General features: G+C 50.1%; 4 protein-coding genes across 7 annotated transcripts; 3 read left to right on the top strand and 1 right to left on the bottom strand.

Moving 5' to 3' along the window:
• Positions 1-361: 361 nt before the first annotated feature.
• LOC105704089 (afadin- and alpha-actinin-binding protein) lies at positions 362-22332 on the bottom strand. 3 transcript variants are annotated; one of them, XR_001104420.1, is made up of 8 exons: positions 22227-22332; positions 21829-22002; positions 21548-21745; positions 21243-21374; positions 21053-21164; positions 20749-20974; positions 1415-1484; positions 362-380 (listed from the first exon to the last, which is right to left on the bottom strand). XR_001104420.1 is itself a non-coding variant. In XM_012432994.1 (7 exons), the coding sequence occupies exons 2-6, from the start codon at positions 21958-21960 to the stop codon at positions 20760-20762; spliced, it is 789 nt and encodes a 262-aa protein (XP_012288417.1). In that variant the 5' UTR covers positions 21961-22002; positions 22227-22332; the 3' UTR covers positions 388-1484; positions 20749-20759. The 3 variants fall into 3 exon arrangements, 2 of the variants coding, with proteins under 2 accessions (XP_012288417.1, XP_012288418.1); XM_012432994.1 differs by lacking the exon at positions 362-380 and having other exon boundaries at positions 388-1484; XM_012432995.1 differs by lacking the exon at positions 362-380 and having other exon boundaries at positions 388-1484; positions 21892-22002.
• LOC105704088 (fatty acyl-CoA reductase 1) lies at positions 1885-8222 on the top strand. Its single transcript, XM_012432993.1, has 10 exons — positions 1885-2074; positions 2229-2441; positions 2941-3189; positions 4045-4190; positions 4266-4375; positions 4495-4687; positions 4804-5052; positions 5130-5306; positions 5365-5445; positions 7630-8222. The coding sequence occupies exons 2-10, from the start codon at positions 2229-2231 to the stop codon at positions 7766-7768; spliced, it is 1557 nt and encodes a 518-aa protein (XP_012288416.1). The 5' UTR covers positions 1885-2074; the 3' UTR covers positions 7769-8222.
• Positions 10266-18392, top strand: LOC105704086. 2 transcript variants are annotated; one of them, XM_012432985.2, is made up of 10 exons: positions 10266-11161; positions 13084-13157; positions 13454-14318; positions 14390-14713; positions 14796-15823; positions 15914-16084; positions 16179-16419; positions 16513-16639; positions 16725-16906; positions 16993-18392. In XM_012432985.2, exons 2-10 carry the CDS (start codon positions 13084-13086, stop codon positions 17236-17238), a joined length of 3258 nt encoding a protein of 1085 aa, XP_012288408.1. In that variant the 5' UTR covers positions 10266-11161; the 3' UTR covers positions 17239-18392. The 2 variants fall into 2 exon arrangements, with proteins under 2 accessions (XP_012288408.1, XP_012288410.1); XM_012432987.2 differs by lacking the exon at positions 13084-13157.
• On the top strand, positions 19227-20375 carry LOC105703989. The gene is made up of 2 exons (XM_012432816.1): positions 19227-19352; positions 19521-20375. The coding sequence occupies exons 1-2, from the start codon at positions 19227-19229 to the stop codon at positions 20373-20375; spliced, it is 981 nt and encodes a 326-aa protein (XP_012288239.1).
• Positions 22333-22345: the final 13 nt, after the last annotated feature.

Raw genomic sequence — 22345 nt, 5'->3', positions numbered from 1 at the left:
CTTCTCCTACCTCTCCCGGATTTTTCTCTATCGCTTTCGTCCCTGTATTGGATGTCAGCAAATTATAAAATAAAGAGTACCTTAAGTAAATAGGAAATCGAACCGGCGAAAATCTAGGTGATTCAGATTTCGACTTTAATCACTTGACGTACCGTGACGGTAAATGAAGGGAGATAGAACTAACGTCTGTGACTTGGATTTCGAAAGTTTCAGGATCTTTGATGTCTGTCGGGATTCGGGGATTTTGCTTGCAATCACGTTGTTAATACTCATTGCTGCTGCTCCAGGCAAATCCACCTGATTATACCATATTCATCAAATTGTCCATCATATTAATTCTCGAAGGAAAGAAGGAATCACCCGCTATTGGATTGGTTCAACTGTATTTCCAGATATAGAATTACGAGAGCGTTACAAGAGGCAGTGCATTTGGCTCGCGATAGTTACGCAAATGAATTCGACTTATGTGTATGCATAATACAAATGTTATTTGGTATTCGCTTATACGATAATCTGTGCTTTTGCGATCAGCAAAGGTTACTCTTGCAGATCTTACGCCCTGTCCTAAATTGTAAATCGATTCGGGTGGGTGTTCCTATCTTTCGCTTAACGGAGATGACATTTCATTGCGATAACGGCATCTCGGCGCAGCAAAGACAAAATGCACGCGACACGAGGGCAATTGCCGCACTACTGGCACTAAAGTACGGACCTCTGACTAGAAAGCAAATCACAGGTTTCGGGCTTGATTGGAAACCTAGGATTTTGTGATACTTAATGCTGTGCACATTTCTCCCTTGATCGCCAATATAGGAACTACTTGCTTGCATTGGTAAACTTAATGAATACTGCACCCATATAATATCACAACGCCAATAGGATAAATCACCTACAAAATTATTCGACCACCTGTACATCCGGTAAATAAATGATAACCTTTAGCAGTCGATATAACCTAATTAATACATGCCCACTCCGTAATTTGTTATATACGTGCAGGTATATCTCATCGATATATCGAAACCAAAAACCTAATAAGAAAATAATACAAAATTCTCCTAGGAATCTACAAGAGAGTAACATACGGTACATAAAGAAAATGATTGTATGTAAGCAAACACATTTTAACCAAATGCTAACCTGCTCCACCGAGTCATCGCTTAACCTACGACCCGAGACGTAAATCATTAAAATTATTGTCTTCGGTTATAGGTCGAGCACTAAATTCTACTATCCTCAGAAAATAATCATTAATATGGAAATTGGTGGTACGTCAGGTAACCGCGGGAGAGCCTCCGAACGTAACCTCGATTACGTCTGCCTGGTGGTTCGATTGATACTCAAATGACGGAAAAAAGGAAAAACTAACGAACAAAAGTAACGCAAAGGGTACGGTTAATAAGTAATACAATACCGGGTATTATCTCTTCGTGTCGTATCCTTAGGACAGCGAGGACATCCTCAAGGAAGTCGCTTCTCCGGTGCTGAAACAAATGAAAATAAAAGTCGAAATGCAGCCACGTCTCGATTTTATTCGATCCGAATTCACTTAACGAGCCGCGCGCGACAGCGAGGTATTTCATCTGAAAGCGAAATGAAATGCAATCGAGGAGTTAGGGAGCTTGAAAATGGGTCCGAACTCGGGATCCCGAGGTCGAGCAGAAAATTAAGTGACGAAGTCGTCCCAGACCTCGGAATCAAGCGGAGTGCCCATTGAACTTGCCAACCGCTCCCACTTGCACTTCACCGTGATGACACGTGTAACGCATGCCCGGAGAAAGATGCAAATTCCAAGTTTACATATTAAGCACTTGCACCCTGACCCGTGGGAATACGTGAATTGACAAAAGTCCAGCGTCACTTCCTGTACCCGGACAATCGAGGCGTCCACTTCATTTTCAGTCGCTGACGAGGTAGTGCCTCTATAAACTGGCCGAACGGTTGCCGGAATTCGACGGACATCGAATAAACGGATTTCGCAACCGCGCCGAGAGCGACGTGGCTTCAGTCGGACCACGCTGGGTGGTTCGAGGCCGAAGTTGCCGAAGTTGCCGGAATTTGGACAAACTCGGAGGTAAACGCGCCCGTACGGTAACGTAGACGACGGTCTACGGATGGAAATCTGGTTCCCCGGAAAGTTCGCCAAAAGTGACCGCCGTTAAAAAAAAAAAAAAAAAAGGAATAAGAAAAAAGTGCGCTCAATTAAAAACACGGAAAATATTTTGCAGATGATCACCGCTCAGCTGAACCCGGCCTCCTCGATCCCGGCTTTTTACGCCGGGAAGAGCATCTTCATAACCGGGGCCACGGGGTTCATGGGAAAAGTTCTTATCGAGAAGCTGCTCAGGTCGTGTCCGGACATCCGAGAGATATTTCTGCTGATGCGCCAGAAGAAAGGACAGTCGATAGACGACAGGATAAGGAGGATCGTAGCGCTTCCGGTAAGTGGTCGCGCTAATGAAGAAATCGATTGCATCGCCTCGAGTGCCTCGAGTGCCTCGATCGCGTACATATCCAGCCCTAAGCTGTTGAGTCGGAACTTTTTCCGTCTAATGGCGCGCTGCACAATTCAGAATGCTCGCGTTGCCGTTTCACGAAAGGACCAAGGCAGGATACTTACTTCGCGACGTTTCATGTGTCACATCCGCGCGTAGCTCGGAATTATGAGACATTACCGTCGACTCGCCGACTTACTGTATCTGGAGTGTAGACTTTGGGCGAACGGAAGAAAGATAAGCACAATGTCCTGTCGGGAACCGGAGATACGATATTGCGGTTGCATCTGTTTCCCGTTTCGCCGTTTCAGAGCGGACGGGACCAGAAAAAGAATTTCACGAAACCGAAATAGCCCTTTTAACACCATATTTCCTACCTTGATCTAGGAACCACGCCCGCTTCGTTTCAACTGCGATATCGCTAAACGCGATTTTCATTTTCCAGCTTTTCGACAAATTGCGAGAACAAAAGCCCTCGTCTTTCGAAAAGCTCATCCCGGTGACCGGAGATGTCTCCGAAGAAGGCCTCGGTTTACCTGCCGTGGAAAGACGAGTTTTAATCGAGAGAGTGTCCATAATATTCCACGTGGCCGCCAGCGTCAGATTCGACGACAGCCTGAAGGACGCCATTTTTCTCAACACGAGATCGACGAGAGATGTCTGCATTCTGGCAGCAAGCATGAAGCATCTAGAGGTTCTATTTTCCCTTGACTCGACCCCTGTATATCTTTCCTCGGCCTGTCCCTATTTCTCAAAAGCCCATAAAAAAAAAAAACCGCAAAAGTAATTTCAATTGACGTGGTCTCGATCCTCCCGACCTCGAGCTCGCATGCCAATGCCTCCCGCGACATGCTTCATAGAAACTAGTTTCTTTTTTCCTTTTCTTTTCTTTTCCGTTCAAGATATCTGGTTAACATCTTAAGGAAATCGTTGCGAAATTCTAGCTAGCCCCCTTCGGGAGAAACGCGTAACGAGGGGACTAAATCGCGACAATGCAAATCGAGGAAGGAGACTCCTCGATGTAACTTTCACGCAGGCTCGTGTATTATGGATGCAGACGGGACAGCGTTATGCAACATCGACGCGTACACGTTTAATTAATTTTAATATCTAGGCAAGATGTACTGGTCTTCGATCTCTTCGAAGAAATTATCGGATGAATGTCGACTCCTCTTAGTACGAGAACTTGGTTGTACCGAGCAACGAAAGTGTCCGCTAACGCACAGCCCGTTTAACCAGAAATTTCGTAATTGCAATCTAGTTGCCCTGAAATGAACTCCTCCCGCGCGTCATCGAAGTTGATTTTGAAAAGGGATTAAAGATCCGACTACCTGGTAATCGACGGCTAATAATTTTCTCCTTCGTCCCAAAGAGGGTTTTTTCGGTTTTGATTTGCAGAGTTGAAACTCAAAATTGTAGTGCATCCTCGACAAAGGATTTTTCCTCGACATAATTCATGAGCGATAACACGTGCACGCACGAGGAGTAAGAGGAAGTCGGTGTCTATTAGCGCGCATCGTAAATCTTACGGCTTTGATATGATTCTCAGACGCTCGTACACGTTAGCACGACCTACAGTCACACGGACAAGCCCGTCGTGAAGGAGGAATTGTATCCCGCGGATGTCGATTGGAAGAAAACCATAAAAGTTGCGGAAAACCTGGACGATCACGTCCTGAGGATCCTGACATCGAAGTAAATGATTTCGCGTCTTTTACAAGACTTGGCGGATTCATCCAAGTAAAAATCTAATTACTCCTATCCATCTAGGTATTTAGGAGGAATGCCTAACACGTACACCTTCACAAAGAGACTAGCGGAATTTGTCGTGGCCGATTACGCCGGGATTCTGCCGATAGTTGTCTTCAGGCCATCCATAGGTGAGTCTTCGGTAAATAAGATTAAGATCGAAGAATTGTACCACATCATATCGAATCGAAGGGTCGAGACCGCAATTAGATCAGTGACTTGACACGGAATATTTGGCTCTCCCGGTTAGTGATATCCTCGCTGGAGGAACCGATACCTGGATGGCTGGATAATTTCAACGGTCCCGTGGGACTCATGATCGGAGGTGGGAAAGGCATTCTGAGGACAGTTTTCCTAGAACCGAACGTCTCTTCGGATTTCATCCCCGTGGATGTGGCGATTAAGGCGATGATCACTGTCGCCTGGAAGCGGGGCTGCACAACGTAAGCGATGCCGGCTGATTTTGTACAGCTCTCTACCATTTTTTTTTCTTTCGAAATTCCCCTCTCCTCCAGGTTAGAAAACACGATTTTTCCAGATTTCCTTTCCTTTTTCGCAGGATCACTCAGGATCCTAGAATTCAGGTTTTCAATTGCTCGGCCTGCGACATCAAGAGCATCTCGATGAAGGAACTGATCGACATGGCGTTCTCCCTGACCGCCAAGATTCCCCTCGAAGGAGTTCTCTGGGCTCCTCACACCAAACTCACGGCTAGTAAAACCCTTTATTATTTCCTCGTGATTCTCCTGCACCTGTTGCCAGCGTTGCTGATCGACGGGCTCTTGAAGATCACCGGTCGGAAGTCAATGTAAGATGCACCACTGCTAACCCTAGAATATGTCTTGTGTACTTTGAGAATAATCGATCTCTCGAGTCCTGGATCAGGCTCCTCAAGATTCACAGGAAAGTCTACATAGCCAACAGCGCTCTGGAATACTTCACCAAGAACCAGTGGCAGTTTAAAAACGATAATTTACTGAAACTTCTAGACGACGTGTCACCAGCGGACAAATCGAAATTTAGCTACGATTATTACTCCTTCGACATATGCGAGTATTTCACGTGAGTTTCTAGAAACCTGAGGGCCTTGTAACGCAATTAACTCTCGCCTATCCCATAGGAATTGTTTGCTCGGTGCCAAGAAGTACCTTCTGAAGGAAGACATCGGCAACCTGAAGGAGGCCAAGGCGCACTACGACAAGTGAGTCCCAATATGTAAACATTTTGCCATATTTTCACTTGACCAGCGTTCAACTTAATTCCGCGGCGTATAGTATGCCCGAAACTCTGCCGATATTCCCTGCACTGGAAACAATGTCGGTGATAGCGCTAATAAATTGCCAAGTATTCTTACGGTGGCCGTATCACATTTTACATTCCACTTCGGAGTAAAGAGTGTCAAGGGATTTGACAAATGGTCGGATAACCGTGGAGTTTCGCTGCAGCACTGGCCTTTCTTTCTTTCTTTCCCTTTCTTTTCCACGCAAATTGTACGAAAGGTGAGTCTGAAAAAACTTGTAAATGAGCCCAGTGACCTCACTTACGCCGTGGTACGAGTCGCGAGTCGAGTTCTCTCGTGTTCGGTGAGACTCGACAGCCTGGTCACGTACTCGAGTCGAAAATCGTGACAATCGGTTCGGAGAGCACCGAATGCACGAGCCGATGGTGACAGTGATACTACAAGAGATGACTCGTAGGGTGACTAAGGGCTGTTTGGTCGATCGCGGTTTCGTCACTTAAAATCTGGGTCAAAGGGGACCGCGCTGCAAGATCCGACCTCCTCAACGTGTCCTCGACCACAAAAGCCTTCCATTGTAGAAAAAGGACCATTTCGTGACATCGCTTTTACGCGATTCCAAAATCCCTCGCGGAAAATATTTCTTTCAAAAGAGAGTATCGTCGTCTCACCTTGGGTAATCGCATGAGTCGCCCCGAGCGCAACGCGTGCTGGGTACTCGACGCGTGCATACAAATGCGTGCGGGTACTTCCCATGCAATGCAATTACACCTGCTAGTAAATCAGCAAGTCGGTACATAATACCGCTCGGAAAGCGCGTTCCAAGGTGAGCGCTGAAGTCGCGATGCCCTCCGAGTGATCGAATCGCAAACGTAGTGCCTTTTGCGATGCGAACGTCGTCTCCTAGATTCGAATGCACTCGCATCGAAGCGGGGTCCTCTCTTGGAGGCGTGCATCGCCGTTGCGACCTTCTTTATTTCCGTGCATCGTTTGCGGGAGCGTCGCTCACAGAGGGGACGTTTACACGATAGATCAATCCCGTCCTCGCCTCGAAGGCGTCGCGCTAATTCTATTTAGAAACCGCACAACGGCGGTGCACGGGGTTTGCACGGGGGTTGCACGGGGGTTGCACGGGGGTTGCACGGGGGTTGCACGGGGGTTGCACGGGGGTTGCACGGGAGGTGCATCGGTGCTGCACGGGACGAAAACAAATGGCGCGCTCCTGTGGTAGGAGGGGAAGGTCGTTACCACCTGACACACGTGGTGACGTCGCCTGCACATGGCAGACATTTCCCCAGCATGCTCCGACCTCCTACTCCGCGGTCCAATTCGACGCTGCGAGGGTCGAGCTCATCCCGGAGCTCATCATTTGCCTAAAGATAACCGGCCGTGACGTCGCCCGCCAAAGCCCACGGGGAATCGCTCCTAACGCGCGGTCGGAACCGAGAAACGCGGCAGAGTTTCAAGCCGAATAGGTATTTGAGCACGAGGCGGCCTTTATTACATCGACCTAAACACGCATAAGCGGCGGAAATCCCGTCGGGCAGTCCCGAAAAAACCCGGTCGAGCGTTTCCCCCTCCTTGGCCGATTGTCGCGCGTAGTCGCGCGTAGTCGCGCGTAGTCGCGCGTCGTCGCGAGCGGCCTGCAAATCGCCGGGGATTTTCATCGGACCGGTTTTGAATCTAAAATTATTTCCGCGAGCTGCTAAAAATATCCTCTCGGGCGAAGCACAGTCTCCCCCGCGGATCTGGGATTTCCGTTTGGTGACCGCGGCCTTTCTGTCCGAATCCTTCCTCGGCCTGGGAAAAAGGAACAGACCGCGCGCGCGCCGACAGGACGAAACGCCCAACCCGAGTCCCTTCCACTTCTCTCTTTTCGCCTCTTTTTTTCCCCGCCGCGGTTCTCCTCGTTACACCGCGATTTATAGCTCGACGGGTGTTGACGTCAATGCTCTTGCGTTACGCGCGCTGTGCACCGATGAAACGTGTCCTGACGTTAAGCGGCGTTGCGAAGAACGTTGCAGGATGCCGGCGATTATTACCTCTTCGGGATATATCATCCTCGATATTATTTTCGAAGACGCGTATTACGTATTATGGCGTTATTCTCATTTTATCGGTCCGTTGACGTGGTTGTTTTCTCTGTAGGATGTGGTGGCTGGACAAGGTGGTGAAGACTTGGCTCGGCCTACTTCTCACGTGGATCATCGCGAAATCCGGCCTGCTCTTCCAGATTATCGGCGCCGTCTGCTCGTTCCTCGACGGATCGATGTCGAGCGACCGATAGGAGCCCCCTGCAATTTGTTTGCCGTTCGTCTGCACCGCCGTCTCATCGCTATCGCTTATCCGGTGATAAACGTGCACTTCGGTCCTCCGCGATTTATCCACGGTCGGCATGGTTGAGCAACCGTTGCGTTTTTGCGCCAGTGACCGAGAAAGGGTTCACTTTAAACGTTAATAAACTGTCAAGACAATACCGGAAGATAGGGAAACCTTTTGACCGGTACACCTTACCGGAGGGATGGTCTGGTTTGATTAAACGAACTCAGTCGTCGTAACCGGTATAGTTGTATTAATATTTCACGCGAAACCCTATCGAGTTTCCCGACCAGCTGGATCTTTCTTCGAACTCGAGCGACCAAATTATCTGTTGCTCGATTGGATCGATACCCGTTTCATTATTAGATGGAAATTAATCTCGTTGCCGAAATAAAGGTTGACCGTCTTGACGCTTTCTTTAATACCGAGAAACGATAGAATATCCGTGTAAAATGCAGCCGAGTGATTTTCAGTATCGGGACGACAGAAGTTAGCCTCTGGAATCGAGATATTTACCCAAAGCCAAGGCAATGGCAGAGCCGAGAGCAAACGAACTTTAAGCAATAACCGCGTACACCGAGTTATCTCCGTTTACTTCGACGAACGCGAGAAACGTGTTATCGCGCTCTACGGCAGGCTTCGATCGCGTGTCATCGTTCGTATGCGAATTCGCCCTTACTCCGTACTCCCCCGAAGGCTCAAAACCGCTGCTCGGAATTATTTTCCCAATCCCCGGCCAGAACGATGCGGAGCGAAGCGAAGAAAATCAAGCCCAAGTCGACACCGTGGGTGGACTCGGCCAACGGAGAGCGGACTTTTTCCTCGCCTCTTCTTGCATCGGTCAGCCACGGACAAGTTTTCTCGACGATCATCTTAAAGGTCGATCTTCCAACTGGCGTGCGAAACTCGTTGGAATTGATGTCGATTAAAAGCTCTCGAAATGGCCGCCGCGTTTCCGAGTAGAGCTCCCGAGGCTTAATCTCTCTTAATTCGTCTCACGTGCATTCTCTCTTTCCTCCATCTCGCATTCATGGAAAACGCGAAGGCATCTCTCAGCCACGAGAAAACCCGTTTCGCAAGCGAGGGAACTCCCGCAACGCAGCCCCGCCCCCGTGTCGGTAACGGCGTTGGTGCGGTTCCCCTTGGCGGTCTGCCCCGACGCACGCACCGGCGAGAAGCCCGTCACGTTGCCGCGCCGCCCGTGCGGAACGTGCAGACGTACCTTGCATCCCCGCGTCCTCCATTCCATCTCTATTTCCGGAGGCGCGATTAGATCGTCCGCCCATCGGGTCCAAGCGGTAATCCCGTTTTCCAGACACTCCCGAAGTACTACACTGTACGAGGTGCCGCTCCGAAAATGCACACATAGCGCGTCCATACAGACTGTCGCATGGATGCCGGATATATCCGGCATTCGGATCGAATTGGGATTAGACTCGTCGGGAGTAGAATTTAAGCGGTCCAGTCAGGGACGAAGGGTAGTCTTAACGACGCGAGAGATCGATGCCGTTGTTTGTGCCCCAAAGCGCACCCCGCGATGTCCTGCCTCGGGAGGCTTTAATTTTAGACTTCCCTGAATTTCAGGGTGTCACGCTGTGATTCATCGCGACTTATCGCTCAAGTAACGAGCGGTTAAAGACTGCGCGTCTCTTTCCTCTATTTTTATTATTCCCCTTCCCCGCCGGGAAGCGGAATTGTAAATTTAGGTAGGGTTAGGTCGCCCTTGGAGGTCGACGCGCACGCTCGAGAGGATGCGAGGATGCGCCCTCCGAAGCAAGAAGCGCTCGTTCACGGCCGCGACGGCTTCGAACCTACGCGATCCTAGCCGGTGTTGAGGCAGGGAAAGGTGAGATCTCTGACGTCGATCCGGGAATGAGATATTTACTCGGAATCGCGCTCGACAATCGGTATCGACTGATTAAGGATGCAGGAACCGCGTCGTAGCGTCGATTCTTTTCTGACGGCCATTAATGAGGCCGCGTGACGCGCGTAAATGCAAAACCATCGATGTACCTTTAGTTATCCTGAAATCACCACGGATAATAATAGACTCGATCCCATTTTTTCCTCAACGCTGCCTCTACGATGCAACTACCGTCACCCCTGACGCGTAACTCGTCAATTGGCAAAGTGCATTGGAACCCCGAGCCGCGAATAAATATCGGGAGTACCTCTCGAAGGGTCAAGCGAGTCCGGCGTCATTGTAGGAAGAGAAGAATCGATCCATCGGTCTTGCAGCTCCACGAGAAGTGGATATCGACCGTTAATTCGAGTTCGACCCGACCGAAGACGAGTCTCGGACTCGACCTCGAGGAGCGACAACGGCCACTTATCGGTGCATCGACTCTCCGTCGGCAAACGAGATCGCGTCGAAGGGGGTTCTCGGACCGTCCCGGTCTCTCCGGTGACTCACCGGTGCGAGCAAAAAGGGAGCAATCATCGCGCCTTCCGAATAGACGAAGTGGTCCTTGCCGGCCACGTGGCCGGAGCCGCAAAAATTCCGAGGAATTACGACAAGCCGAGCGGCGCCGAATGCAGCCAGGTCCGAGGGCCCGGGGGGAAACGTCGACTCTCGTCCAAGGCCGAGCGGATAGAAAGCGGTCCGATCGCGAGGAAAGTCTCCCGCGCCCGGGCCGGGCCGGGTCTCGAAAGCGTTAGACGCGCTAGACGCGCCCGAGGTTCGTTCAAAGTCGCCCGACCGGCATGGCAAGTGGGACCGAGATAGAGGGGGCCCGCGATGATGACGTCGCGCGACCGCGCGTGACGCATGCGCGGAGGCGAGACGAGGTGCCCTGCCACTCGGTGGCATTTGCGCTTCGCATGCCGCGGCCCGGAGAGGTCCCACCCGGTGGTCTTTCTCTTTTCGCCGCTCGGCGGTGACGGTGTCGCGCGACTCCACTTTCCCGAGTTTTCGCGACCGCGCCGCAGTGGATCACGGCGGATCACGGCGGATCACGGCGGATCACGGCGGATCACGGCGGATTCGCCTCGATCCCGGACGGGAAGGTGCCACCGAAAGTTCGCTCGGTCGACCAAGTGCAACGGGCTGCGCGTCGCCGCGGATTCGGAGGCCGCCGGAATGGTCGCGGGGAGGGAATCGAATCGAGAGGTGTCGGCGTAGCGGGTGCTCGGGCAAAGCCGCGATCATGGAAACGTGACCTCTGGGGGACCCGGCGAGATAAGATAGGTCTCGCTTACCGCGTATGCGTCGCGCCCGGCACGGTTCGGGAAACGGTCGGCCGTGTCCGACTGTACGCGACCGAAGCGCACTGTACACGGGGCAACGCGTGCAGTGGCGTGGCGGGAGCTGGAGACCGCGGTGCCATCCTTGCCCGCTCATCGACCAAAGAGCGTAAACAAGGTGAGCCGGAGAGAAAGAGAAGGGATGAGTTTCGGGACCGAGTGGCAGCGCAGTTAGCGATCGCTTCGGATGTCCCGAGCGAATCCGGGAACGAGTCCCGCGATTTTATAACTTTCCCTGGGGTGAGAGCGTAAAATTTTTTACGCGAGATCGCTCGGCAGAAGGTGCGTCGAGTGACGCTACGCGAAGAGAGAGAAAAAAATGACTCGTGCAACGAATGGGTACATTTTTAACGACTTTAAGTTCATTCGATTTCTTTTGTAACGATAAACCGAGACGAGATGAAAAGTCGATGCGCCCAACCCCCGTCCGCAAACAGCGAAAAAGTGGCTCGGTCTTCCACCCAATTTCAGGCGGATTATCTCATCGCGAGATAAATCTTCCGAAACTCCTCGAACGACTCCTGGAATCTCCGAGCGTCTACTCGTGACGTGCCCCGCTTGCACAGGTGTTTTCGAGAAGTGAATTTTTTTCCAACGATAAGAATTCCGATTTTCCGTGCCGCAGTTGAGTCAAGCTTCTCGGTGTAACCGACCGAGTTTGCTTCGGCAGTTACAACGGTATAATTCATGGGACTTTTTATTCCGCATCTCTCCGAGAAGCCGAGCGAAAAATCGGTGTGGAAGCTGAATCGGGAAATTTTCCATCTGGCCCTTGTCCCTCCCGTTTTGTCGTTAACGCGATAACCCGGCCTCGCGTCGAGGTGTCAATGGCTTCGCACCGTCGAAGGACAGCTCCGCGCGAACGATATTAATAGCTAAATTCAGGAAATATTACGACATATCCCGCGACGATAATGACCACGGGAAAACCCGCAAACGGCGAGTACCCGGAATCCCCCACATCCGTTATCGCGCTCGTTCTCGCAGAGGATGCACTCGATAACTCCTCCGGCTTTCTTCATCTCCGCTCTTCCCGACTAGATACCGTTACGTTTTCGAGGCTGATGCCATCGGAAGGTCCTGCTAACGCAAGGGGGCTCGTAAGCTGACTTTACGGAAAGTGCGTTCCTTGTCGGCACGTACCCGATTAGCTCGATAGCCCAGCCTACTTCTCCGGGCGATGTTTATCCCAAACGGAAACGATGCCTCCGTCCGTACCGACTCCTGACGGACGATCCGATTCGGAAAAGCCGGAAAAGCCGGAAAAGCGTCTGGCTCCTATCCGGGCAGAGTGCTCCGCCCAATTTCCGAAGGATCGGTCCCCGCGGTGGCGGCGCGCAATGTCCGCGCCGTAAAGAAGCGAAAGGTACAAGCGGGCCAAAAAGCGAGGGGCAGGGGGAGAAGAGGGAAAAATCAGTTGGACATGGGAGGTGCGTCCTTCGCGGATCGCGGGCCTGTGTGGAGTCGCGCGTCGGGCAGAGTATGCGAATTCGCGGCGTGCAAGGTCACACGGGCGATCGCGAAACGCAATAAGACCGTCCAATTGTCTCCGGAAAAATGGCGGCCCGCGAGATCGCTTGACCGCATGCCTAGGTAATTTGTTAATCAAATCGCCGTCGCGCCGTTTTTCGCCGCGTCCTTTGAACGATATCCGCGCGGCTAATATTAGCCGCGTGACACGAGAACACGGGGTCTGACATACGGGTGTTGAAGGAATTCCGATTCGTCGGAACGGAGATAGGTGCGATAAATTGGTCGGACCCGGGTACTCCCGATCTCGACCGGGAAAGGACAACGATCGAAATCGACGACGACCTCTGACCGACGGGCCGACCGGCAGCGGATCGTGCTCCGTTCTACGATTTTTCCCCAGGGTGAAATCCCGAGAGCAGACGCCTCGCCCAAATTAAGACTCGACGAGTGATTTCATCGTTGACTTATGAAATCGCTACGCCGGGTGTTTCAACTGCCATTAAAGCGCCCCACGGATGCGTGTCCAATCGATCCGAATTAATGAGACGTGTTATTATTCTTTTCAAGATGCCTGGGGTAGCTATCGAGCTCACAGACTTCGAAACTACGGGAATGAATCACAATGTCTACAGTTTTGACAGGTAATTCGCCCGATCATTCTGCGAGACCTAGGAAATATCATAGAGAGGCGGTGCCCTTGCTACCGGGAGAAAATTCGTTCTTAAGCGAGTCTCGCAAGCTCCCGAAACGCGGGCGCCGCGCCGCTTCGGGTTCGACATCGTTCCGCACGAATTAAAGTGCGGAACGATTTACTTCGGCTCGCCGATACGCAAACGGAATATAAAATCAACCGCTGCCAGTTCGGTAGTGCTCTGTACGAGCAGAGGGAATCCGAAGGAACGAACGCGGGCTAAACCGAGTTTACGTGGATTTCCAGCATCTCCGAGCGGCCGCGCTCGAGCGGAGCCATGGAGAAGGCGCGCTTCTGCCCGGACGAGGAGTCCGACACGGGCTCGGACGGCAACTCGAGCAGGAAGACCTCGAGCGACTCCGAGAGTTCCGTCCTCGATTCCCTGGACGACTACCGCAACATGTCGGTCAGCTCGGACGGTTCCTGCCCGACGACGGAGGCCGAGGACCAGCCGGACTCGGGCGGCGCTCCCGGGAAATTCGACGACCTCGCGGAGAAGATCGAGAAGCTGCGCTTCTCCCGGGGCCAGCTCAACGTGAACCAGGCCCCGAACGAGCGCCGTTTCCTCGGGTACTCGACGGACGAGACCGTGTCCCGTCGCGTCGGGCATGCCGACGACTCGGCGGATCTGGAAAACAATAACGTAGACGTTTTTTATCACGAAGATTACGAAGACGCGCAGTCTTCGAACATTCCGCTGGAAGAAAATGGCGGACACGACGCGGAGAACGGCGATAACGACGACAACGACGACGACGACGACGACGATGACGACGACGACGACGACGACGACGACGACGAAGACAACGACGACAGTGACTTGATAGAGCGGGGTCCGGCCAGGTCCAACTTGCACGCGTCCAGGAGCAAGCCCTACTCCGCCCTGGACTGGCTAATCCAGCACGAAGGGAGCTCCGCCGTCGTTTCCGATTACGACACCACCGCCAAGCAAATATTGACCGACAAGCGGTACAGCGAGAGGATCAACCCCTGTCTGGACAGACTGTCGGACATGAGTCGGGGCTGCGAGGACACCGGTAGCGGATGGGTCTCGCCGACCGAGGACGAGAGGTCTCCCGCCAACGACCGACCGAACGGTCCCATCCTTGACGTAAGTCGAATGGATAAGAGAACGACCTCCACGAGTGGGAACACCCAGCGTCAACGGTTCCGCATTTTCAGATGACTCCTCCGACCCGCAACGCTAACGCCACCCTGCCCTCGATCGTCCTCAACTCCCGAGAGGAGTCCTCCCTTTTGGACATCTTGGCCTGCGGGGGGTTCCAGCCCGCCCGGGTCCTGTCCGACTCTATGGGCAACGCCGTTTCGTCCCCGCTGACCAGCCACGAGATTTGGATAGACTCTCCACCGGCTGTCTACAACACCGCCACCTCGAGACCTAGCAGCCGGTCCTCGAGTTGCGGTCAGTCGTCGGCTTCTGGAATCAATCTGGGCTCGCCGCTGATGCTGGTCAACATCGCGGGCAGTCCCATGGGCTCGCCCCAGGTAAGACGGATCACCGTGTCACTTTTCTCTTTACCCTTTTAAAACCTTTCACCACTTATGACGACTCCTTCCTGCTTTCAAGATGGCAACGAGCTACAGAGCGCCCCAGGGACTGTCTCCGTCATCGTCTTCCAACCAATCCAACGGGGACGCGCCGAGCCCGTGCGTCTACGGCAGTCCCATAGACGGCAACGCGGAGAGGCAGCTGGGGGACTGTTTCGATCGCTTCTCAACTTGGAGGAAGGACTTCGAGCCCGTGGGAGTCTTCGCCAACGGTTCGGGTATCCTGAACGCTATCGACAGCAACGAGCTGCAACTGGTGGAGGAGGTCATCAGGGACTTGGGCCGGAAGAAGGACAGCGTCGAAGACATGCAAGTCGTTCCAACATCCCGCAGTGGGCCGTCGGCCCGGGATGCGGTCTCGGAGAGGGTTTCGAGACCCGCCAGGAAGGGTCCTCCATCCGTTGGCACCGGTCTGGATGCGCCTTCCAGGATACCGGAGAACGCGTTCTCGCAAGATGCGAGTGGTCGGAACGATGATCAGAAGACGTCCGGGAAGAGGGTGAGGAACACGGTGTACAACGGTACGCGGCACATCCGCGACGGGAGTCCCGACTTCGGGGAGACGGGATCCATCATCAGCGAGGCCCAGAAGAGTCTGGTATATCCGAACTTTGCGGACTTGATCGACTTCCCGTACTCCGATGAAATGCAGACCAGCGGGGGTTACGTCGAGAGCGTGCCGGGAATCAGCCACGGCTGCCTGGATTTCGGTACCACGATGGACGAAATCCTGGTCAACGATTACTCGTCCCTTGCTCCCGTCCAAGACGATTCCGTTCGAGGGAACGCGAGTAGGTCCTCGAGCGGTATCATCCTGGTGGACAGTTCGTCGGCCTCCAACGACTCCTTGCAGTCTGGTGGCGATTTTTTGGGTAACACCGTCACGAATCACCCGACGGTCTCCGTCAACGGACGCGGTGACGGATGCGGTGACGGATGCGGTTACGGACGCGTACCCGAGAACGCGTCCAACTCCAGCGAGACTACTTTGAACGTCTTCCAGATACCGGAGAGCGTCTCCTCCTTCACCTCGCATCGACCCAGAAGGTTCGTCGATCGATGCAGTTCTTGAGCATGCAACCTCGACACCGATCGTTAATCATCCTTGTAAATAATCTTCCATTTCGGCGTCTACAGCAAAAGTTTGGGAAGACACATAGCTCCCTGGCCATCTTTGAATCTGCCCTCGACTGCTGCGAGCGAAAGACTGAAAGAGGGGCTGGACCCTAAGGAGGTCGAACGAGCCATGAAGAATCTCCTGAAGAAATCGACAAAGGAGCTCGCCAAGACGGACGAGGACGGTGATACGTGAGTACCGAGGCCTTGCCTTCGGAGTTATTTTCTCTGCATTATTCGTGATAACGCGAGGTGCCCAATGCATGACAAATGATTTCTGCAATAGAATGCTGATGTGCCTGGTGGGCAATCCGGAGGAGCTGGATAAGAAGAAGGCCTACTTGGCACCTCTGGTGGAAAGACTCGGTAACGTCAGGGGAGCTCTCTCGGTGATGAATAATCGCGGGGAAGATGCGCTTTATCTTGCAGCGATGAACTGCCCTAAGGTCTCCTACGTTACGGGATATCTGGCAGCGGCGCTGCTGCAAAAAGGGATCGACATAACGCAAACGTTATACCAGACGAGGGTGAGAATCGTGACCGTTTCAATCTGACGTTAAATAAATTTAAATTGGTCCAATGCGACGAGTAATTAACGGTTTAATGCCCTCACCGTCCAGGGGGACACCTTGGTGCACGCAGTCGCAGCCAAAGGCGACTCTCACGGTGCAGTCTTGGCGGAGCTCCTCGTCCTAAGGACACCTCAAGGGAATTCGGTCTTCGATCTATCTAAATGCAACTATGACGGTACGAAAGGAGCCCTAGTTAGAAGGAAAGGACTCAATCGCATCGTCTTCAGGGATTTTTCAATCGATGTGGTACTTCTTTACAGGAAAAACTGCACTGCACGTAGCGGTGGAAGCGCACGACCCTTCAGGGACCGGAGTGAACACCATTGCTACGGTCAGACTTCTCCTTGAAAACGGGGCTAATCCAAAAATTCGCGAGACCAAATCCGGGGACACTGCGCTTCACATGGCGGTGTCCCTGACCTCCGACCCGTCCTTGGTGAAGGTAGGTGCTTTAGAGATAACCCGAGTCGCGACCACGACTATGAGAAGGGAGTTGTACAATTTGCATCCGCGTATTTGCATCCGCAGGCCTTGTTGATAATGAACGGCCGAGAGGCGGTAAATGTGACGAATTACAACTGCAACACACCGGTGCACGTGGCCTCCGCCGTCTCGAACTCGGTGAGTCTGGAAAGGCAGATGGAGGTCTGTCGACTCCTGGTGCACGCTGGGGGACAGACCAACGTTCAGAACCGACAAGGGAAGATGCCACTGGCTCTGGTGACGCCCGACAGGAAGGATGTCATCAGAAGGATCTTCCACAAGAAATCGTGAACGGACCGACAAAGAAAACCGATGCGTCCAAGCTGAGGGAAGGACGGGTCGACGGGTCGTTATCGATTCGATCGAGTTTACGAAGAAAGACAAAACCTTGCCGTAGAGACGAGCTTAAAGCACTCTTGCACTACTTTTCGGACGTCTCTAAGCAGTGCCATCATTTTTCAAGAACGTTTCACATCCCTTTCTTTTTCTTCCATTTTGTATTAAAACAAAAATTCGAAGAATGTAAACAGAGACCACAGAGCTTTTTTCATAAGAATAATGTAACAGCGGTTCAGGATATGTCATTTCTGCAAGGTGGATCGTAGACACCTGTCTGCTGCATTTAAAAAGGATAAAAGTGTACGGGTCGAAAAAACGTCTATTTCATAAATGCCACAAGTAACGACGACCAGTGATAAGAGACCGTCGAAGGGAATGTCAACGTGCCGCAAAGTCGAACGATCGTAAAGCACTGCAGCAAACTTCTATAAGACTGAGACTTGAGGGAAAAAAAAACCCTTTAACGTTAAGTTGTGCGAATACTTAAGATAATACGAATATGACTTCTGAGGAGTCCCGTTTTTGACATTTTTCTCCGAACTAGGTGCACCGAGTCGTCCGACATTTTACCATGTGAATACGGAGACCCCAAAGAAGGTTCTGACGCCCACGAAATTCAATTTTTGTTTACATTGATCTGTAAATACATTTATAATTTTGTATGAAAATAAAATTTCACGAATATCAGGCCCTTCCTTAACGCCTCCACATTCACGTAGTGAGATTTAAAAGAATTCGGTACAGCCCATTTGAGAAAAAGTTTCATAAACGATTGACTCCTCGGATATCACTTTTGTGTCACCTTGAGTCTTTCTACGGGTCTCCCACGCATCGCGCGATGCGCCCAGCGTGGGATTGGTAATACTAATTATAAGCAGGACTTGTAAAATCGCGTTTTTAAATAAGATTGTTTTGCGCCGAGCGATATAAGAATACTCTGTAACAATGGTATATAATACCGGTAGGCAGGTCTGGTTTTTGTGACGGTGAATACTATTTAACTTAAGGATTGTTCGATTACATATTGCAGCGATAAGACGCGCGACCAAAGGTCGACTAAACGGATGTAACTTGTAACCAATATACCGAGCCTTTAATCTTTGTTACATCCGTGTTATTCTACCATCCAGTCCTACCACCCCAAACCGCCGGCGCTTAATTAACCATACATGTATGGTGAACACCCTACCATATATTAATACTTATTGTAAGTACACTTTTGAAAACACCGGTCGCGCAGCCTGCGGATTTCGGCTCCTCTCTTACCGCGTTGCTCCGGGCCGGAAATGGGCGTTGACTTCCGCCGGATTTGCGGCTGGATTTTCCGTTACGGAAATTTCGCTGCCGCGGTTCAAACCTCCAGGCTGCGCAGCCGATCTACAAAATGGTACTCGAATCTCGCGACTCGCCGTTTTCGGTAGACTGAAAGGGCTTCGCTGTTCCGTATCAATTGAAAAATAATCTTGATAAAAAAACGGGAGGCTGGACAGTCGCCGCAGTATTTACGATAAGAGCGTTCCAGTTTGAGGCACACGCGATTCGGGGTTACCTTAATGCGTTTGCTGGCCGTTCCTGGTGTCACTCTCCATAAAGGGCGGCACGAAAGAACTGTCCATCATAATTCCGAAATCCCCCGATTTGTCGGTCCCGAGGCAAGGGCGGATTCATCCCGGTGTCCCGTACATCCGGGAGAGGAGCCCGGCATCGGTCCCCCTCCGGTCCCAGGACGGCAGTCGCAAAGACAGCTAGCCACGATACCCGGGGATCGCCCGCCCAAGGGTTTCGTCGTTTTCCGAGAACCGAGCCAAGTCCTCTCGCGCGCGGAGGTGTAATGACAAAGGCGAGCGAACTCGCACTCGGGGGAAAATCAGGAGTAACCACTCAAGTCCCAAGGGTGCACCGAAGGTATTCGTAATAGTCTCTTCTTCGAGCGAAACACGATGAGTTGGAACTCCATTTTAGCGGCATTGTCCGCCATTTTGGTGCTAACTGCGAGTGAAACCATCAGCGATCAGTGCGAGATCCAAGAAGAGACCACCGTCAGGTGTAGCTGTGTCGGGAACGAGGTGAGCACTGACCGTTAAGTTACGCTTGGCTGGCTACTTTCGCGATAATCGATTATGTTCATTTCGAAGATCGATTCCTCCTTCCTACAATCTATACGGTCCGATCCGATCGAAGGAGTATTGGCCAAGCGACGATTATTTATCTAATTGGTGTGGATTGTTTTTCAGGAATTTTTCCTTCCAGACAACTACAACTATGAAAACGTCACCAGCGTCTTTGTATCGAGCTGCACCTCCGGGAACATGCATTTTTCCAGTTTGACGGAAGCAAAAGGTCTTCGGGAGCTGGTGATCCAAAACATAAGTGGCACCTTAATATTCGAGCCCTTTCTGACGACGAGAAACCTCACCAAACTTCAGCTATTGAACATTGGAAGAATCCCTGTTGTCTCTCACGATACGTTTACAAGCTTGACTAGCTTACAGGTCTTCCACGCAGAGAACATTGCGATCGGCCATTTCGAGGAGCAATTTCTGGGAGTCGTCGTGTCAGCGCTGATTTTTCAAAACGTGACCGTAGGTCGTATGGATGGCTTGAATCTCTCCGAAAGAGGTAAAGTGCTTCAACTAGTCGATTGCGACTTCGGGAAAGTGGAGACCACGCTAAACTTCGCCTTTTTCGCGGACATTGCGATCCTAGGCTCAAAATTCGAGCTTCAGAGACCAAGTCATGTGTCGATCGAAGGAACCACCGCACTTGTGGAGGACAGCGTTTTTTTGAACGTCAGCTTGAACCTCGTCGCATTTAACCAAATTACTATACGCGGAATTTGTGCCGATGGGAAAAGTTCTCTTAGATTATCTTCGAATAGTATCGAAAGCCTTGAAAATCGATTGCCAACAGAGATTATATATACAAAAAGTCAAGGCCCCAACGACAGAGGATTGTTGTTAAGCAGAAACAATACCGTGTGCATAGCTGGAAACTGTAAATGCTTGAAAAGCGAAGGAAACGTTTTCCATCTACATCGGATAGCAGTGTGCGCGGTTCTTTTGCTATTCTACAAGGTAATGCTTCCCTAATACCTTGATTTTTTGTTGGTAACTTTCATGTTCTATTATCTTGGAACATTTTTACTTTCACTTTTATATAAGAAATTCATTTATATACGAGTTTAGGCCGTGTCATAACTAATTTAAGGAATTAAGTTAATAAAATAGAATAGGAAGTAATTAATAGCTTAATCATAAGGTCTTTAATATATGCCAATAAATGCCATAATGTCATTTATGGCAGATACTATAAGTTGATTGACAAATACAACACTAGGATCGTACTAGGTAATTTAAGTACCAAAGCATTAGTTATCGTAAATTTATGGCAAATATATCGTATCAATCGAAATGTGTATTCTACTGGTTATTCCATTGGTATTAAAGCAATGTATTCACTCACCCATTTCGAAGTTAGGTTTCGGCATCGTTCCAAATTCCTGATGCCTCGATGTCCAGATCGATTCCTCCAGACTGTACAGATAAGGCCTCTCGTAGTTCATTGATTTCCTGTAGCATCAGTCTATTATTTTCTTCCAAATGACAAATGGTTTGTCGATACAGAGCTAATTCCTTTTTGTGTTCTTCGTGTAAATTTTTCCATGCCTTGTCCTTTGGCACGTACGTCCCTTTAACGAAAAAAACATTTAGATTGGAATATATTTCTTAGAGAACGGGAATCCAGCTAAGTAAAAGAATTAACTTACCAACAGATTTTTGTAACTGCTGCTGAAGCTTCTGACCACTCTGCTGAATACGACGTAACTCATGGGCATGTTGATTCTCTTTCGACTGTAACTGTTTCCATAACTTCGCCACCTAAATAACCACAAAATATTTTCAAAAATTGAATTATTTTCAAATTTACGAAAAAATTCATATTTGAATACTACGTTCCTCATCTTTTCCATGTTTGAGATCACGTGACATGCTATCCCGTTGAACAATGAGTCGTCTCTCTCTCTCTCTCGTTTCATGTAATAAAACCACTTTCTTTTCCAGTTCCTCTTTTAGTCGTTTTACATTATTCTGAAAAAAAATCACATACAATACTTTTGTTCTTAATTTAATTTCATATTAATACACAGACATTCATATATAGTTTCTCACCATAGATCATCCTGAGCAGCTTGATTGAAAAGAATAATTGTCAATATACCGGAGAATCGCCAATACCAAAATTACAATTAATTTCAACTCACCTTAAGATGCACATTGTCATTTGCAACTTTTTGATGTATATCCTTTAGTTGGTCGTGTATACTCATAAGCCCTCTGTGTTCACGAATAAAATTCCATACCGCATTAATTAATGTTACTAGAATCAGCTTCAGCGAACCCACAGATTGTATTTCATCGTTCTTTGGAGTTACCGAAGGTAGGCCAAAAGATTCTAGCTCCTATTCAAAAGAAGAAAATATATTTTGACTCATCACATTTTTCCAGTTAACGTCTCTTAGATACACTAAGTTTCTTTACGTACCTCCGATAGAGTTACTAGACCATTCATTAAGCTGTCTATAGTGCAAAGTTGTGCTTTTCTAACCTGAACGTCTGGTTCATATCCCGCCATCAGTTTTAACCACCTTAAATTAGTATCTTCACGCAATGCCATAGCAAAAGAAAAATGGCAATGTTTCTCTTCCGTTACAATTCACTAAAAACAGTGAATACAGCTTACTTTAAATAATGCTCACATACTTCATTGTAAATAGTGGAGAACAACCTCCATCACTGATATAATTTTTAACGGTCAGTTCGGAATTCAACACAGGCCATCACAAATCGTACAGTAGACGTTGCCACAAATGTTTCTTCATATCGAACGCCTTAATCTTAACCTTGCATTGTATGTATGTATGTATTACATACACTGCGTACCTTGTGCTTGATTCTGCTTCTTCTCACTTCTTTTCCAGATGATTAGCGAGTTGAAACGAAAAGCACCTTTCCCTTTACTCTCTTGATACAGAACATACGGAGATGAGTTGGGAGATTGC

Source organism: Orussus abietinus, unplaced genomic scaffold (assembly GCF_000612105.2).
Source record: "Orussus abietinus isolate OABI.00-Male unplaced genomic scaffold, Oabi_2.0 scaffold11, whole genome shotgun sequence".
NCBI classification, from domain to species: Eukaryota; Metazoa; Arthropoda; class Insecta; order Hymenoptera; family Orussidae; genus Orussus; species Orussus abietinus.
This window is presented reverse-complemented; position numbering and strand designations above follow the sequence as displayed.

Excerpts from the sequence above, each read along its gene's own strand:
- LOC105704088 (XM_012432993.1), top strand. The coding sequence starts at position 2,229 with ATGATCACCGCTCAGCTGAACCCGGCCTCCTCGATCCCGGCTTTTTAC. Across the intron at positions 3,190-4,044 it reads CAAGCATGAAGCATCTAGAG|ACGCTCGTACACGTTAGCAC; the intron begins GTTCTATTTTCC and ends TATGATTCTCAG. Across the intron at positions 4,191-4,265 it reads CTGAGGATCCTGACATCGAA|GTATTTAGGAGGAATGCCTA; the intron begins GTAAATGATTTC and ends CTATCCATCTAG.
- LOC105704086 (XM_012432985.2), top strand. The coding sequence starts at position 13,084 with ATGCCTGGGGTAGCTATCGAGCTCACAGACTTCGAAACTACGGGAATG. Across the intron at positions 13,158-13,453 it reads AATGTCTACAGTTTTGACAG|CATCTCCGAGCGGCCGCGCT; the intron begins GTAATTCGCCCG and ends GTGGATTTCCAG. Across the intron at positions 16,420-16,512 it reads AAACGTTATACCAGACGAGG|GGGGACACCTTGGTGCACGC; the intron begins GTGAGAATCGTG and ends CTCACCGTCCAG.
- LOC105703989 (XM_012432816.1), top strand. The coding sequence starts at position 19,227 with ATGAGTTGGAACTCCATTTTAGCGGCATTGTCCGCCATTTTGGTGCTA. Across the intron at positions 19,353-19,520 it reads GTAGCTGTGTCGGGAACGAG|GAATTTTTCCTTCCAGACAA; the intron begins GTGAGCACTGAC and ends ATTGTTTTTCAG.
- LOC105704089 (XM_012432994.1), bottom strand. The coding sequence starts at position 21,960 with ATGGCATTGCGTGAAGATACTAATTTAAGGTGGTTAAAACTGATGGCG. Across the intron at positions 21,746-21,828 it reads GTCTAGTAACTCTATCGGAG|GAGCTAGAATCTTTTGGCCT; the intron begins GTACGTAAAGAA and ends TCTTTTGAATAG. Across the intron at positions 21,165-21,242 it reads TCAAACATGGAAAAGATGAG|GTGGCGAAGTTATGGAAACA; the intron begins GAACGTAGTATT and ends GTGGTTATTTAG.